The following is a 17799-nucleotide window of genomic DNA, read 5'->3' as shown; positions in this document are numbered from 1 at the left end:
GTGTTTTTTTTTCCTTTTTCCTTTATGACTCAAACAAAAAAAGTAAATACATACATTTTCTTTAAAAAAAAAAAAAAGAAGGATCATACAATAATACCCCTAAAATGCTAAGAAAATATCTATTAGTGCAGGAAGAAAGAGAGATGGGTAAACATATGGCTCAATAAAAGAGTTGTAAAGTCTGAGCTTCAGTGCAGAATGGACTGCTGAAGGAGTAAAGTTTCTCTTGCGCTCAGATACACAAACAAATGTCCAATTAGTTTGATGCGAGTCTTTTAACACTCTGATCACATTTTTAAAAGTGCGTTAACATTTTCCTTGCGTTTCCTGTTCTCTTGGCAGTGATCCAGCGAGGAGCTGAATCTAAAAACTTCCATTTCTATTCATTCAAAAGGTTTTCAACCGTGAACATTGTTTCAGAGAATGTGAGAAGGTCAACAACAACAACAACAACAACAGTGATAGTCTGGAGGCTCAAAACATGAAGGCAGGAGGTTAAGACCAGTATGCAAGTACGAGAGCCAAATAAATCAGTCAAAGAAGAACCGAGATCACTCTGCCGATGATGACCTCATAATTGCCCGTTATGCACTTTTGATTTGCACATTTTCTGTTTTTTTGATGTCGATGTTGCGACCTCAAACAAGTATGTGTGGCAAAAAGTATACCATGCTAAATATAGTATTATTTATTTATTTATTACTATAACTTTGATCACTATTGCCACTGGTTTTTCATCCACCATGTCTTAAATTGCAAGTTTCTATTTTTAGGTCGTCTTAAAACAATACTCATGCAAATCATATGTACATTGAAGCAGTTTTCATATGCGTGTATTATTCTTCCTGTTCATACACTCTTCCAATATAAGTGAGTGATGCAAACGTATATAGAATTGTTTAACTTGAATTATATCATTTAATTTGAGTTTTTAGTATAAAATTCCTTTTGGGAGTTTTCCTGCTGAGCTGGAGTGAAGGGATATAAACACACGGGGGACATTTTGCAAGATACCCAACTAGCTCAGTTGAATACACACCGCTTGAGTCTTGTATTTTCAGAAAAAACTCGACCCTTACACAAGGAATCTCTGAGTATGAACCAGTCGAATGATTGCAGAAGTCAAAAATGTATTTCAATGGTCATACAGGCACATGACTGTTAGAAGACAGACGTAAAACATTTAATCCCGTCCTTTACAGTGGCTCCATGGTGAGATGTTAAGAGTAGTGGTTTTCATCCAGTTATAAGTCATAAAAAATCTGTTTGATAAAAAGAAAAACTCACATTATCCTATCAGAAAAGCCGTTTTAGCAAAGTTACAGAAAGAAAAGGTTCAGCAGGTTACTGGAGAGGGCAGTGAGAGGGGGAGTCAAGTGAATGGATATATCGACGTAAAGATATGCAACGCTTCGGCTACTATGGTGCTGAATATGTTACGCTAGTCATCACTTAACGCGGCGACAAACAAGGTTCAGGTATACATTCACAAGTTTGGATTCGAAAGAGCTTTTATCCACGAGGAGTGGAGACCGCCAGCGTTTAGAGGCGGGGACCGCACGACGAGAAGCTTCCTAATCGCTCACTTTCATCTCGCGCTGCACATCACTGGCTGAGAGAAAAGATGTAGAGAACAGCTCCAATTATCGTGGATGACTTTGTATTTGCCTTTGGCTCTAAACTTACCTTTCCATTACAAGGTGTGTGTGAGAGAGAGAGTGTGTGTGTGTGTGTGTGTGTGTGTGTGAGTGAGAGAGAGAGACTGTGAGTGTTATGGGCTCAGTTTGACATAGGATGAAGGTATATAGCCCTCATCTCCACCGGCTCTAAGGACTCTCATCCATCCATCTCCTTTATCGTCCTCCATGATACTCAACAGCTCTCCCTCTGTAATGGAAATGGTGCCCTCGCTGTTGCCTGTGCACAAACACACACACACACACACACACACACACAATAAGGACACGTACAGGCCAAAATTAAACCCCATTTACTAAGAAGTCGAGTGTGAATTATTACAACGTACCTTCAAAGGTGTACAGAGCCGTGCAGTGGCCGACAGGAGTGTCGACTTCTTCAAACTCGTCGTCGAACTCTGTGTAGATGCTCGGAGAATGATCAGCGCCTACGACACTGGAAACATCAGACAAAAAAACAAGACATTGTGCATGTGTAGTCCAAAAAGCCTCCACATTTAAAAAAAAAAAATCGGTCACTAGCATGTTTTTCTGTAGCCTTGCTAGCTTCTGAACTAGCACTGTTCGAAGAAGAAGAGGAGGAAGATATCACAACGTGGAAAACTCTGCAGCTTGCAAATCAACCTGCTGCATTTCTTCGACTTCTAGTCGTCAGTAATAGTTATTTAAAAGATGTAACATTTAATGACAGCCAATCTGCCTCCATATATTGCATTATATATATTATAAACAATCATACAAACTTCTGTCATAAGACTTATGATGATGAAGAAGATACGCATCAACACCATACTAGGATTTTTTACTCTTTTTTTTTAAAAGACCGTTTCCAAAAATACTAAAGAATATTTTTTTGTATGACTTTTATCGACATACTTTGACATTTTTATGATTTGTTTTATTACATACTATATCATAACTTTAAGGATTTCTTTAGATTTCTTTTCATGACATACACTATCATTGATACTTATTTTTATATAGCTTTTCCTGAGATACTACGCCGACTTTTTTCTTTGCTGATAAAACATTTTCAATTCTCGGCAAGAAGAATGAGCAAATTCCCCATAATGTCAAGCTCCTCTTTTAAATAAAAAGGTCATATTACCCGTGTTGAATATTATTGTTGATGGCGTTGGAAGACTCCTCTCCTCCCACCGCTTCCGACAGCCACGTCTGCAACAAACCAGCAATAGACGTGAGGACTTGCACAAAAAAAAAAACCACTATTCTCATCAGTCATGCACGCATTATTGGCCCGTTTGTGTGTGCATGTTTGTGTGATAACCTCGTATTTGGCGAGCTCCCCCCTCAGGCGGCCAATGTTCTGGGCAGTTTCTGAGATCTGGGGCTCCAGACTGGAGGGGTCTCCCATCTGTGGGTTCTGCTCGTACACACCCTTCATCTTCTCCAGCGCCTCGCTGAGGTCGGAGAGAGGTGAGAGAAGTGTTATTGTTTGGGAACGTGAGCGATGTGGAGAGAGGTTTTAAAGAAGCTAAGCAGCCTTTCTGAAGGAACGTGGGGCACCACTGCATGCAGCAATAGTGAAGTCAGGCACTGATGATTGGCACAGAAAAAGAAAAGAAGCCTGGCTCGCTGTTACTATTCGGTATTTGATGGTGTTGGGGTCGGGGCTGTGTGTCAAGATTTTCCACACTTTTCTTTTTTTTTTACAGTCCTGGCTTTGCGTGCAGAGGTATTGTCATGTTGAAACAGGAAGCAGTCTTCCCCCCTGAGAGCGCGCCGCTGTCCAAAACATGACTGCATGCTGTAGCATTTCAACTCATTTCTTGAGCCAAAAGTAAAAAAAAAAAAACACATACAAAAAAACAGCCATGTATAAAATAGAAAATATCGCAATGATGCTAAAGAAAAAAGCTTATTACTACTGTTGAACGTATCATTTGAGTACCAAAAATGATATTTTTTCTCTTGTTAATTCACTTGAGACGTTACTTCATGTGAGAAAACGCGTGTTTTTATCTGTGCTAAATGATTACAGATTTAAATGACAGTTCTGATGATGTTTAGCTTTGAATCAGCTTTTCACCACTCACATCTGATCAAACCACCAAGTGCCGGTAAAGCAGAAAAGCTCCATTTTAAACTATGTATAGTAATAGTTTCAGTATTTTTTTCCCAAAACAACTTTTTCAGCATCATAGAGAAATACTTTACGATGTCGACTCTACAATGAACTAATCGTGAGCCGCCAATTAAAGTATTAAAACTGATTGTCGACAGACCAAAAACAGGGAGACCGCCACATAAGGTCCAATCCATGCTACAATAAAATAACTAATGCTCAATAACATTTTGTGACGACGGTCGTCACCTTTGGTCCTGCGTCTTCTGCAGGTCTTTGGCGATGTCGTCAATCTTTGCCTGGAGCCTCTTCTTCCTCTGCTCCGGAGGAAGGTGGGAGAAATCTTCGGCAGCAGGCGGCTACACACACACCCACAGACACAGACACACACACACACACATACACACAGTAATTATCCTCAGCATCATGTTTATGACGAACACATCAATGATCACCACCAGATGTCACTCCTCCCTGTTTCTATCCGTCTTTCCAACACGGAAAGAAACCTAACAAGAGAGAGAGAGAGAGAGACACTCATTCAATCTGTCATTGAAACGAACCCTGCTCAAGGTGTGAAAGTACTGATTGGAAAACAGAGGAAACACACAGAGATACAGACGGAGAGCGTGAAATAGACCGCTCAGAGCCAAATAACATCCCCTGAGAATAGCAGTGAAATTCAGCTGTGCAGTGTTTTGGACCGATGCACACTGAATGAACAGGTACGACTCTTTCTCTTGTGATGCCATGCTAATGTGCATTTAGGTGAGAGCAAGACTTGTGTTTCATTTATGAACGAAATGAGGACAATGTAATGAGTGCAAAATGAGATTTAGGACTAAAAAACAAACAGATTAAGCTTCTCAAAGATTTTGAGTTCCTAAGTAACAATAGCAAAAGAACAGCTTTTGTTTTTCATCCGCGACCTTTGAACCGTTAATATTTCTCGGTTTGGTTGAAAGCCACAAAAAGCTAAAAAGAATTGGCAACATATTGGGATTCAGAAACAGACTGAATTATTCAACAACAATATTTCTATGAAGGAAATGTTGCGATTACATTTTTCCACCAAAACTGCCCTTGGAGGAAAATAAAGATATATACATGTTTGTAGTGAACTGACACTTTAAGTATATCACACAACAATAATAACGTGGAGATATTTCTAGTTTGAATGATGATGACTCACTAAGCTTAAATCAAATATATGTTCCTTTTATAAAATTAGAGTCTTGCTTTTTGGCTCAAAAGAAATAATTTAAAGTTATATATCAGTTTGGCATCACAGAATAAAGACTTGGATGTCTAGTGAAGAGAGAAAGCTATTGATGTTCCCTGTGCCACGAGAGAAATAGTGTTTCATTGAGTCAATTGAAGAGGAACCGCACCCGGGCCAGCAATCCTGCTCGCACTGCCAACTCAAGCCGTGAAGCATCACAGCCGGTTGTGCTCACAGGTATGGCGAACCACACCTGACACACACACCCAGCTGCGTTTACAGGACAGGTAAAAAGGAAACCCGGTCACACCTGCGTTTAAAATGCAATGTAATCTAAAAAACGGCTAAATTGGGAGATTTGTTGTGGCATTTGCACCGTTGACCAACAGCCATCTGTCTTCGCAGTTAGCTATTGTAGCTTTTTAGCTTTTGTAGCTTGTTAGCTGTTTTAGCTCATGAGCTATTGTAGCTGCTAGCTGTTGTAGCTTGTTAGCTGTTGTAGCTCGCTAGCTGTTGTAGCTTAGCTGCTGTAACTTGCTAGTTGCTGTAGCTTGCTAGCTATTGTAGCTCACTAGCTGCTGTAGCTCGCTCTACGTTGTAGCTTGTTAGCTATTGTAGCTCACTCGGTGCTGTAGCTCGCTAGCTGTTTTAGCTCATTAGCTGTTGTAGCTCAAATCTGCTTTTATTTAACCGCCTCTGTCAGAAGATGAAATGCTCCACAGAAGACGAATGTTTCGCAGTCATGAGACTGGAGTCGTACAAATATTTCTTTCGAATAAACTGTGTTTGTTGTTTTAGTGACAGAAAACCTAAATCTAATTTGTGTCTTTCATGTTTTTCTATGACATTTGAGTATATGAATAAATTGATATTCCTATCAAATATGTTAAACCTTAAGATATTTAAAAGTTCGTTTTTTATTTATTTATTTAACATATGTCATGAACACATGTCATTTGTGCAGACTGTCAAGCCCCTTGAGACAAATATGAATACCTTGACTTGAACTTAGGGAAACAAGTTAAAATATTGTATTCATCATGCAGTGGATGCAATATTTTTTCACTCTGATGGTAAGAAGATTACATAATCCTGCGTTTTTCCAAGATTTGCATATTATTGTATTATTTAGAAAATTGGAGCAATAGAGACACAAACTGGGGCTAGACTGAGCACTTTCTCGAAGACGCGTGGACTAGTTTCAGTTCTTTATTTTCTGGTGTGACACAGTTTTACCTGCAGATGTCAGTGCAGCACGATCTCGAGTGGCGTTACACCTGAAATAGTAATTTCCCCGCTTGGAAAGAATCCAGCACCATCACCCTTTTATTGGAGCACCTTCTCAATGTACCCTCTACGTCACGTTAATGAATGTTACCATGTGCTTTTCAGCATGCGATATCTAGACGGAGAGAAACGGACATTCAGTACGAGACAGATGCATGAACAGTACTCCACATGGGAAACACACTTTTACAGGAACAAGCACGGTATCTGGATGCGAAGGTTTAGCAGCGTATTTAGATGAAAAGCATGTCATCACTCACTGACTGATGTGTAATATCTTTAAGGTGGAAATCCTGAGTTTGACAGAGTGATTGAACTCTCGAAAGGCAGAGAGAGAGAGAGAGAGAGGGGAGTGCTGCAGCTTGGAGAGGGAGAGAGAGAGAGGGGGTGGCTGCCTGATGGGATTTAAGACGGGGTAGAGAAAGATGGAGGGGTACACTGAGGGAGCGGGAGAAAAAAAGACAAGGAAGCAGAGGAAAAAGGAGCAGAGCAGGGGGGAAATGACTGGTGAAGGGAGGGAAAATACGAGAAGGGAGCCAAACTGATGCAGAGAACTTTGTAATAAAGAGTTAAAGAGAGAGAGCGAAGGATGTTATGGGGCAAGTCTGTGCAGCAGACTGGAATTAGAATTGGCCCCTGAGGGCAACAGCGTGGTGGGGTAAGACATGGGAGGAATGTGTTGGGTTTCATACGTGTGTGCGTTTGTTTAAAAGCATTGTTATGAGAGACCGTACGAGCGTCATTTTACACCTGTACATAAATCAACAGGAAGAGTGTAAGAAGAGAGCTGGGCGCCACGATCTTTGCGTGGATTCTTTGTAAGCCGTCTCAAATTTACTGGCTACACGTTGTCAAACCTGCAAAGGAACAGGTCCGACCACAGTAAGCTGTAACTTTGCACCTTTTTCTTGCATCGTTATTCGCAATGAAAACATGTTGGTTATTAAAAGGATGACAATGAATCCCATTGAAAGAGCAAAACCAACCATTTCCTTCTTTTTGAGTAACGATGCTAAAAACTACAACGCCCTGCAGCTGTTTTAATAAATAATTGTGCCTTTCTTTAAAGAATAAACTATGTTTAAACGCTGCACTTCAGTCAAAAATAACTATTTTTTGGGGGGGAGCATCCATTTAGTGTGGTGATTAAAAAAATAAAATGTATTAAAAGCATTTGCATAACGCAGATCAATTAATCTATTTTTAATTGGAGTGGGCTCTTAAATTATGTGTAAATGATTTAAATCAGATTGATTACTCAACGCCATAAAATCAACACCATGCATTTTTAGAGTGCATTTCATTTGCCTTAAGACATATTTTTGCAGGGTTTATTTTCAGAATAAGAATATGTTTAAGGCTTCGAATTAAATCTGTGAAGTGCCCTCTGATCAGCACGCAATTATATGAGCGCTCATGACTCTTTTCCACAAATAAGAGCATGTAGTGTTTTAGGAAAGCCTCGTCGACTGCGTTTAAGTTAAGACACGTTGTGTGAATGAGACGTGATGATTGTTTGTCTGGATCAAGAACAGGACAGGGAGGATTTTCAAGCTGTCAAATGCAAAAGTCAAAGAGCAGAGAAGGGAGAGGCAGGAGACGTCTCGTCCTTGAGACGACGCACTTCTTATGCAACCTCAACGCCGAGCAGATCTCACGCGAACAGACTGAGAACTGACCTTGTGCTTCTTGCTGAAAGGCCAGAGCTTGGCGCGCACTTTCGGGGGGTTGAGGCTGGAGTCAGAGGTCGCTGGTTTGATTCCTTGGGTGTAGTCTTCAAACTCTAAGTCCGCGGGTCGCTCAAAACCAGACTTGTGCTGCTCTATGAACAGCATCGAGTCCTGCAGGGAGACGAGGGGACACCAAGGGGTAACAACACTGATTTAACACACAATCACATCATCTTTCGGACCACGACGACAACTCCTGCTTTAAATATCACCGTACGGATGGATCAGATCCCCAAGAGGACTGTACACTTTAGATTTTAGTGTCTCCAGTTACGGAGACAACATACGCCAAACAACATGAAAAATGTGCATTATTACATGCACAAAACGGTACAATGTTTGCAAAACCTCGAACACAATGCAGAAATACTATAGAAGTACTAAACCAATTCAACTGTGTTGCAATAAGGCTTCACATTCAGAACATGTTATTATAAAAGACTGCACGCTAAATGCAAACGTAAACAATGCAGGATTTTAAATATATTTTTTCGAAAAAAATTAAATAAATGTTAATCTGCTTTTCAAATGTTTCATGATGGAGGAAATGCACTCAGCACATTTGATAGGATAAACAAGACATTTTGGTTTATGACACTGAATGTAAACACCGACTTTTGTTTGTTTACAAGAAGTCACTTATTGGCTTTAGCTGTCGATGGTTAGTTGAGAACGCTGTACGGCAACAACCATGAAGCCTGGCATGAAAACTAGAGGCGGGGGGGGGGGGGGGGGGACGACTCGCCTGGCTCTGTTCCAGGTACAGCATCAGGGGTCAAAGTGCAGGACTGACTCGCAGTGACTTCCTGGAGTCCCCGCTGCTCGCCAGCCTCGTTGCCTTCAGGAAGTCACCACGTGTTCATGAGGAAGCTTTCAGAGAGCTGCTTGTTACCTTTGGACAGAGGCAGGCTAGCTGTTTCCCCCTGCTTCCAGTCACTGTGCTAAGCTAACTGTGCGGGTGCTTGCAGCTTCACATTTAACCTGCCTTTTTTTTACATATCTTCTTATTCAACTCTCAGGAAGAAAGCCAATTAATAAATAAAAAATCCAAAATGGCAAACCCATTCCTTCGAATACCAGAACATGAAACATCATCTCTGGACGCTTCACAACGATGAGATCAGAGGCGTCTTATATAAGACACTGGACAGACAAACACAGACGATTCAGACCACTTATTTGAATCACGAGGGCGTAACGGGAATAAGACAAAATGACAAACACATGTATGTTCTGATCAACTTCTGGCATTTACCTGTTTCTCATTAATTTTCCCGCCCGCTGCATGAATCCCTTCTAAGCACTTGGTGATGATGGGCAGCACCTTCTTCTCGATGTCTGAAAACTGACAGTAGCCCGCCGCCAGCCCCCGAATCCTCCGCTCGTCCATGTCCTGCAACTTCTGTTCGACACACAAACGCACAACGGCCTCCTTAAATATCAAATAATACTCACACTCGTGCGAAGACAATGGAAAAAAAGGATTTTATTTTGAAAGGGTGTATTTGGTAGCTTTGCCCTGTTTGTACTGCATTGCGAATGTGTGTGTGTGTGTGTGTGTGTGTGTGTGTGTGTGTGTGTGTGTGTGTGCGTGGGTGTGTGTGCGTTCGGTTATCGGCGTTGTCACAGAGCACCACACATGAGTGCTACAGATGGGTGCTAACTCAAGGTAAATGTTGGTACGTGTGTGTGTGTGTGTGTGTGTGTTTACGTGCGTCTTTGGCTCACGTTGAAGATCTGCGGTATCTCCGAGTAGTAGTAGAAGTTTTGTTCCTTGTTGTATTTCTGGAGCTGCGCTGCATAGTCGTTCCTGCACTCCTCCGCCGTGTGCGTGCGTGCGTGGGCATGTTGCTTGGCCTTCAGAGCGAGAGATAGGTGGCGCCACGTCGGAGGAGAGCGGGTCGGGAACATGAAAGGATGCACGGGAGAGCGAGAAGCGATGCAAAACAAAATGCAAAGCGGGAGAAATGTGGGAGAGACGCAAGGAGGAAGCAGAGGGAGACGAGGAGAGATAGAGGCAACGGAGGGAGAAAGACAAGAAAAGCTTAAGGATTTATTTATTTTTCCTCTTTTACTGAAAACATTATGAAAACCAAACATGAGAAAAATATATATCGGGGCTCAGTTGTGTGTGTGTGTGTGTGTGTGTGTGTGCGTGTGTGTGTTTGTTTACCTTCTCGACATCGAGTCTGGTTGCATTGAGGTCGCTCTCCGTTTTCTCTGATTGTTGGATGGCTTTTTCAGCCTCTGCCCATTCCTTGGCATAGCGCTTCTTAGTCTGCAGGCATTTACACAGTACACACACACACGCACACACACACACACACACACACACACTTAAATGAATAGAGCTTCGGTAGTATTAACAATCCAGTTCCAAAAAGGAACGCTAAATAGAAACAATAGATGTATTAACTGATTGACCTCTAGTGGTTTGTAGTAACTAATCGAGTAGTAACACAGACAACTTTAGTTTATTCAGCCAGGCTTTGAGATATCCGTTTTGGGAAAACACAAAGTTGGAACCTAGTCAAGGCTTTTAACTGATATATTGAACTTAATTAAACAATTAATTAGCCAAAAAAAGTAATTAGTTCAAACTTAAAAGAAAGGTGCCTCGTTAGAAAGTGGTACCGACATTTAAAATATTCAGACCTTAAGCTCAATTTCTTTAAAACTATTTATTTCCCTGGAATGAGGAGGAGGCAAACCTCTCCGTGACATTTCTAAACATAACAAAACAAAAACACGGAAATGGAAACACTATTTTACAGCATCAGTCAAGGTTGCTGATATTTTCCTTAAGGTTTAATGGAAAGAACAAAGAAGTGTAAATTGGTTCTAACTTCAGTTAAATAGAGACAAACTTCAACTCTCACACTCCAATTAATTAATTCCAAACACTTGTTAAACCAGCTTATTTTAATCTGCGCACAGCAGCTCTGCTAAAATATGCAATTTGTTGCAGGCAATTTATCACAGAAGAAGAACAAAGTTTCCAACTATAAATTAATGACGACTAATTATTTACTTGGGTTTCCTTTTCGAGAAAACTGATTTTTAACTCAAGAAAATGAAGAACTTTGGTTGAGTTTCCCCTCTAATAATAATAATGACCCAGGAAACTTTCAAGAAATTGAAACGCACCTGTAAAATAAAGCCTAAAAAAGATCTGTAAACAACAACAACAACATGTGACTTACACTTTCTAAGCTTTTGAAGCTGCTCTCTAAAAACTGCTGGGCCTTCTTGGCGTCACTTAGGTGCTGCAGAAACAAAGAACTTTCAGTTAATGTGCTGCAGTTTAAGATGATGGCACAGCGTACTGCGTTAATCTGCTCAATCTTCCCCCGTTCCCTCCCTCCCTCCCTCCCTCCCTCGTGTTATTTTCCTCCCCCTCTCACGGTTTTGCGCTCCAGCTTGAGCTCCTGGAGGTACTTGGTGAGCTCCACGCAGATGCCGGTCATCATGTTTTCAGCGATGAGCTCCCGTTGGCCGGCGTAATCGTTCAGCTCGTTCAGGATCTCCTGGAGTGACGCGTGATTGCTGAATCTGCACCGGAGGGGGGAGGGAGAGGAGCCAATTTGGAAAATCATCACAGCTGGAGAGACCAACATTTAAACCCAAATTCAATCATAGCCGAGCAACCGTCTCTAAGAAATACAGGCCTGTCAAGCTCTGGATTGCTCTACATGCCAACGTGACGCGCGCGGCGCTCTATTAGGGGTGCGACGCTGTCGTACGCGTAAAACGCCAGAGCAAAAATGAAAGGAATGGATTAAACTATGCGCTATCTGACTCACAGTAGAACCCTGGCATTACTAACATAATTAAGATTATAAAAGGTAACTGAAGTATTTTGTGAGGTTACAGGTTTCTTCAGAGCAACATCTTTTCAGGACTGTAACATCCACCCCGACGAAGACACGAAGCTTCGATATCAGAGTTCAGTTTGCTGCCGAGTACCTTTCCATTGACTCTTAACGGCTCTCAACATGGCTCTCACCTGCAGTCTTGCTCTTCTTTGCTCCCTCGTTTGGCATATTTCTTTGATAGACTCCTGTTAGAAAGTGTAAAAGAAGACTCTATTACACACACACACACCTAAATGCACACACACACAGATATATACAAGATCCTGAGTTGCGCAAACTGAAATAAACACTCAGAAACAAGCGCACAACCTGAGTTGTTTGGCGTAGTTCTGCTCTATTTCCGTGCGATCCTTCACAAACTTGATGTAGCGGTCCACCAGGTCGAGGCCCGACTGCGTGTGCTTGTCGATGTGGTCGTACTGGTCCTGGGAAAGCAACGGCACAGAGCAACACGTGTTTTTATCCACGCACGGACACACACAACCGCCGCTGACACGGGAGCAGTCGAACACTTTGGGTTTTTAAATGAAGTTAAATCTGAGGGCGATGACGTCGGGGTCGGTTATTTCTGTGCAGGGTACAGATTCAAGACGAGCACACACAGTGTCACAAGACTGAAGTTTAAGTCTAAGACTGAAAGCAAAAAGCGCTTGAAAACAAGAAGTGAAGCCAAACCTGAGAGCAACAAAGGGAACACAACAAGTCTCTGTTGGTGTCAGCGGGTCGTGGACTTGGTTGTTTGGCTGCTTGACAGGAAATGTATCTGCAAATGTTTTGGATTGATCCTTTAAATGTCCACGCACTGTCTATGGCTTCTGAATGTGTGTTTATTTTTTTTATTTTCTTTGTCTCATGTGACTCTAAACTGATTATGTTGGATTTACAAGACTGCACCTTTTAAAGGATATTGTGATGGACATTTTTCACTATTTTGGGATATTTTAATGACCAAACATCCTCTTTCTGGCCGTTCTGCTCATCTTTTATGGTTGTTCTGTACTTTATGTTCTTTAGCTGAAAGTGGGTTTCTGGCAGGTCAAACTCACCACTTCCTCCCAGCGAGTTTGAAGTGGTTGCTGACTAATTCATGAATCATTTTAGCTCCACTGTCGTAGTGATATTGGTTAAAGTGAACAAGCTTCAAAAAAATAATCAACACTGACATCTGCAGACTCGGAGCAGCCCTGTGATAGATTCAAAGATTATTTTCAAGTTCACGGCGCCGTGAAATGTCACGAGCAAGAACACCGCGGAAGATATTCACACTGGTGGAAGTGGAACAAGTGAGATTTAGACATTTCTTAACAATTAATCAATTATTAAAATAAATCTTTTTTTATAGTTAAATCAACTAAACGTTTCAGCTCAAGCCCCATTTCATTAGGCTGCGAATCTGACCAACGGAAAGTGGAAGTCTAAGAATAACTCTATACACAGACACACAGACACACACACCTTCTTTTAATTTCTCTTACACACACACACACACACACACACACACACACACAAGTACAAAGGTGTAGACAAGAGCATAAACGCAAACTCTCCTTTCAGCATTCCTGTCTCTCTCTTTACATACATTCATTCCTTCAAAAGTAACGTCACACACACACACACACACACACACACACACACACACACACACACACACACACACACACACACACAAACCCGTCAGACAGGAACCATTTGTCCTGTCTGTCCCCACTGGCATAAAGAGCTCTGACACACAGTAGAGGACTCACTGAATGTGAATGTGACAAAGTGCACAAAGAAAGACTCCACCTTTTCATTGTTCGTGTGTGTGTGTCTGTGCGTGTGCGTGTAGAGGCTCCAGGGTGTTTTGGAGCCGGAGACATAGATACAGAGTCCTCAGAGGAGAAGCTAAATGGAGATCATAGTAACACAGTTAGTTAGCAGTGTCCTGGTTACGAGAGGGCCGGGCCGGCAGAAGGAACAAGGTTAGAAAACAAAAAGGGGACGATGGAGTGAAACAGACATTTTGTACCAGGAAGGAGAGAGACAGGGGAGGAAGGGAAGGGAGGGATCAGATGGACGAGAAGCAAACTGCGATGGGGAGACCACTACAGAGCCGGCGAAGGAGACGTACGCCCCGTTGCTGCTTTAATGCGACACATCTGCACGCTTGTGCGAGCAGGAGGAGGAAGCGCTGATAGTGGGACAGGAATGAGATAATCATTAGCTCAGAGCGAAACCTCCGCCCTGTGACTGACCGTCCCCGGGGCCTCCGCAATCCCTGGAACCAGTCAGACTAGTCCCGCCCCTCGCCGTGACGCCGCACGCCAGCATGCGTTTCCTCTGCTCGGAGGTCACATTTCACCTCGGTCACAACGAGAGCCATTAAGCCGGTTGCACCAGCTCCACATGATCAAGTCTGTGTGAAGTTAGTTCCTCAATCACCTTGCGGGTAGTAGTAGTAGTAGTAGTAGTAGGAGTAGTCTTAGCTAGTAAATAAAGTAGTAATGTGTACTCAGAGCAACTAATAAAATAAATAAAACCTTGATTTGGATTGCACCAGCTAATAACTTGAGGTATAGTGCGTTGATTTTGAGCAGTGACAAAGTACATTTGTTAAAGTTTTGTACTTTTTTTTGTACTTTTGGTTTAACTTTTGGAGGTACTTTCTATTTTCTGCTACTTTACTTTTACTCCATTTCAGGGGGAACTGTGTTACTTTTTACTCCACTGCATATCTGAAAAATAACCGCAAACAACGTGTGATTTATGAATAAAGGATTTAATAAGAGTATTGAAAGCTACCCGGCAACATATAAAGTAATCAAAATGAGCTTTAAATGAATGCAATCATAATCCAGTGACATGATGCAGTACATTATTATAATAATAAGTACTTTAGTAAAGGGTTTATGTTGATGCTACTTTTACTTAAAAAAGGTGCAGCGTGTTGGATCTGAGGGAAGAAAACACAGCGATTATTACTTTATGTTTCACTTCACTTCCTAATGTCGTACTTTTACTGAAGTAGAAGGTATAAATTGTCCTCCATTAAAATGAATTGTTAAACAACATTTTCATCGTGTCACATCAGACGTGTCGACCTTAAGCCACGTTATTCATTTTACTCTGAACTGGTCGTGTATTAGCAAGCTAACGATAAGCTAACGTTAGTCGCATGTTACTGTTATTGTGTACTTTTGTATTTTGACGCTTTGCCGTTTTTCATGCCAATAAAGTTATTGAACCAACACAAAATGTAAAAAAATAAAAAGGAGATTTTTTCTTGCTAGAGAAATATGTTCGAAACATTAGGCCTGTTTTTACACTTGATTGGGCCGGGTGTGCGTGGATTGTTTGGTCACATTGAATAACAATAGCCGGTGGGGACTTTGACCTCTTGAACCTCCCTCAAACCTCCCGAACAGGACGTCCCAAAGTGTCCAAAGACGCCAAATATGGAGACAACGCGTCTTCCACTGGGTGTAAATGTGACATCATTGGCCTCATGGATGAGGAACTGGCTTCACATGACGTCAGGCGGCGTGGCATGAGAGCCTAAGTACCTGCTCAATCGGCTGACAAGAATGTAAAATATTTGTTCTTTTTCGGGGAACATCCAGTGAGGAAAAGGTCGGCTTTGGGCCGCAACCAAACAATAACCCCGTGACGGATTTTAAGAGCAGATTATTTGGGTTTTGGGAGAGTGAGATGGGCTTTTTTTTCTTTCCTGACCGATCGATTACTCGCCCGATCGTGACGCGTTTTGGTTTTTACACCCTCATAAAGTTTGTCTGTAGACAACAAGAGCAGTTGGATGATGTTGAACTTCGACTGTTTATCCACAAGCGGCCTCACCCAGTCTGCGTTTCACTGTGGGATAATCTCACAGGCACGCACCCAGACTCTGAGCACAATCACTGCAGGATTTGGTGCAAATTAGACGTGTTTTCTACTAAAAAGCCACGATGACAAACAGGCATCGGGAGTTTGTTTTTTGGTTTGTTTGTTTGAGCCAAGACAGTTTGTACAGAACACACATTTTTCTCTTTCTTGAGGTCATCGTCCACATCTGTGTGTCGGTCTGACATCAGTGCAGAGCAGAAGTAATAAAAATCAATCTCCTAGGAATCGGGAACTATTTTGGCAGTTGATTAACCTTTTTTTTTTTTTTTATATGATGCACAAATGCCAAACATTCTCCAGTTTCAGCTCCTCAAAAGTGAGGATTTCCTGCCTTTCTGTGTGTCGCGTGGGGTCGTAAACAGGATGTCTTTGGGCTCTGGACCGCTGGTTGGACAAAACAAGCACATGGGAAGATGTACTTATGAAATTTTATACTGGCACCATACTTTTTAATGGAGCAAATGTATGACTGATTAACCAGCCAATAAATCCAAAAACGTTAATAATTGTTACTTGCAGCCAAAATGTAGACCAAATGCTGCCACACTGGCTCAGCCACTGACTCCCCAGAGGGCCCTGATGATGATGATGATGATGATGTGTGTGTCCTGATTGACACTGTGATTCTCAGCAGAGAGAGAGAGAGAGAGAGAGAGAGAGAGAGAGAGAGAGAGAGAGAGAGAGAGAGAGAGAGAGACTGACCAGATGTAGTGACAAGATGTGACGAGCCTTCAAACACTGCTGTCACGAAGCAAAGCTCAAGTCTGTACATGCATGAAGGAGTGGAGGGAGGGGAGAGAGAAAAAGGGTGTTGGAGTACACCTTTAGCCCACTGTGTGTGTAGATAAAGTGGGCACAAAGAGTAATAAACCTCCCCTCTGCTGAGGATAAGGTATGCAGGGAGCAGGAGTTGCGAAATCCTCTGGCTGCAGCCTTTACGTCTCCTGCTGCCGCCTCTCTGGGTTACTTAACCCGGGCCTACCGCAGGGAACCAGCGTCCCTGTGCGTGGACGTGTCGACGACAACAGCAGCAGCAGCCCGGCTACTCTGAAGGGATGTTTGTTTGTTTGTTTGTTTGTTTGTTTGCTAGTTTGTATCACTTCTCCCGGGATGTACTCTTCTCGTGTCGAAGCTGTCAACTTACCCAGAGATCTGTTCCCCAGTCCATGTCTGCAGAAAACACGTTTGAGGGGAAAAAAAAACACACAAAAAAAAAAACGCAGGAGTCCTTCAGAGAAAAGAAACAACCAGGTGGTGGTGGAGGTGGTGAAAACACACACACACACACACAAGAGTCAAAAACAACTACACTCCTCTCGTTACAAAGATTCCACAACAACTTTTGAGTCTTGAAAGCGGAGATGGCGGAGGAAATGTTTGGAGGAAGTCTACGCCTTCTTCTCCCTGGCTCGGACACGGCCGTCCTGCTTCTTCCAGCGCAGAGAGGGAGAAAAAAATATGTTCAGGCGCTTTTTCCTGAAACAAGTTTGAGTCCCAGAGAGAGAGAGAGAGAGCGAGAGAGAGAGAGAGCGAGAGAGAGAGAGAGCGAGAGAGAGAGAGAGAGAGAGAGAGAGAGAGAGAGAGAGAGAGAGAGAGAGAGAGAGAGAGAGAGAGAGAGAGAGAGAGAGAGAGAGAGAGAGAGAGAGAGAGAGAGAGAGAGAGAGAGAGAGAGAGAGAGAGAGAGGGAGGAGCGGTGGGAAACGGACCGGCGGCGTCTCTGTTTGTTTTATCTTAAAGAAGCAGCAGGTTATTTCCATCATAAAAAAATAACTTTTAAACACACACATATTTAGTGTCTGCCAGAAAATAAAATACACTTCAACACAGCTCATAAAGCACCAGATAAAATTGATTTAAATTAATAAATTAATGTATTGGACACGTCCTGAATTAATCAGACGTCTTGTAAAAAATACATTACAGGGACTATATTTTGTGTGCTTTTCTTTTTTTTTTTTCTTCTAAAGGAGCTGAAATGTCCTGACTTCCCTGAACTATCGGGAGGATTGCCGTGAGTTTT

General features: G+C 42.2%; 1 protein-coding gene across 1 annotated transcript; it reads right to left on the bottom strand.

The window, feature by feature from the left end:
• Positions 1-19: 19 nt before the first annotated feature.
• On the bottom strand, positions 20-17230 carry LOC137792864 (cdc42-interacting protein 4 homolog). Its single transcript, XM_068588649.1, has 14 exons — positions 16924-17230; positions 12207-12322; positions 12029-12082; positions 11427-11574; positions 11226-11288; positions 10196-10300; positions 9751-9879; positions 9278-9424; positions 7972-8133; positions 4033-4142; positions 2986-3118; positions 2806-2873; positions 2027-2133; positions 20-1917 (listed from the first exon to the last, which is right to left on the bottom strand). Exons 1-14 carry the CDS (start codon positions 16945-16947, stop codon positions 1772-1774), a joined length of 1512 nt encoding a protein of 503 aa, XP_068444750.1. The 5' UTR covers positions 16948-17230; the 3' UTR covers positions 20-1771.
• Between the last annotated feature and the right edge of the window lie 569 nt (positions 17231-17799).

Source organism: Clinocottus analis, unplaced genomic scaffold (assembly GCF_023055335.1).
Source record: "Clinocottus analis isolate CAN_PGR_092001 unplaced genomic scaffold, fCliAna1.0.p SCAF_22, whole genome shotgun sequence".
NCBI classification, from domain to species: domain Eukaryota; kingdom Metazoa; phylum Chordata; class Actinopteri; order Perciformes; family Cottidae; genus Clinocottus; species Clinocottus analis.
The sequence above is the reverse complement of the archived record's forward strand: the minus strand, read 5'-3'. Positions and strand labels throughout refer to the sequence as shown.

Coding starts and splice junctions, on each gene's coding strand:
- LOC137792864 (XM_068588649.1), bottom strand. CDS start 16,947: ATGGACTGGGGAACAGATCTCTGG. Junction 12,323..16,923: donor ACTGGGGAACAGATCTCTGG/GTAAGTTGACAG, acceptor TTGCTTTCCCAG/GACCAGTACGACCACATCGA. Junction 1,918..2,026: donor GGCTCTGTACACCTTTGAAG/GTACGTTGTAAT, acceptor GTTTGTGCACAG/GCAACAGCGAGGGCACCATT.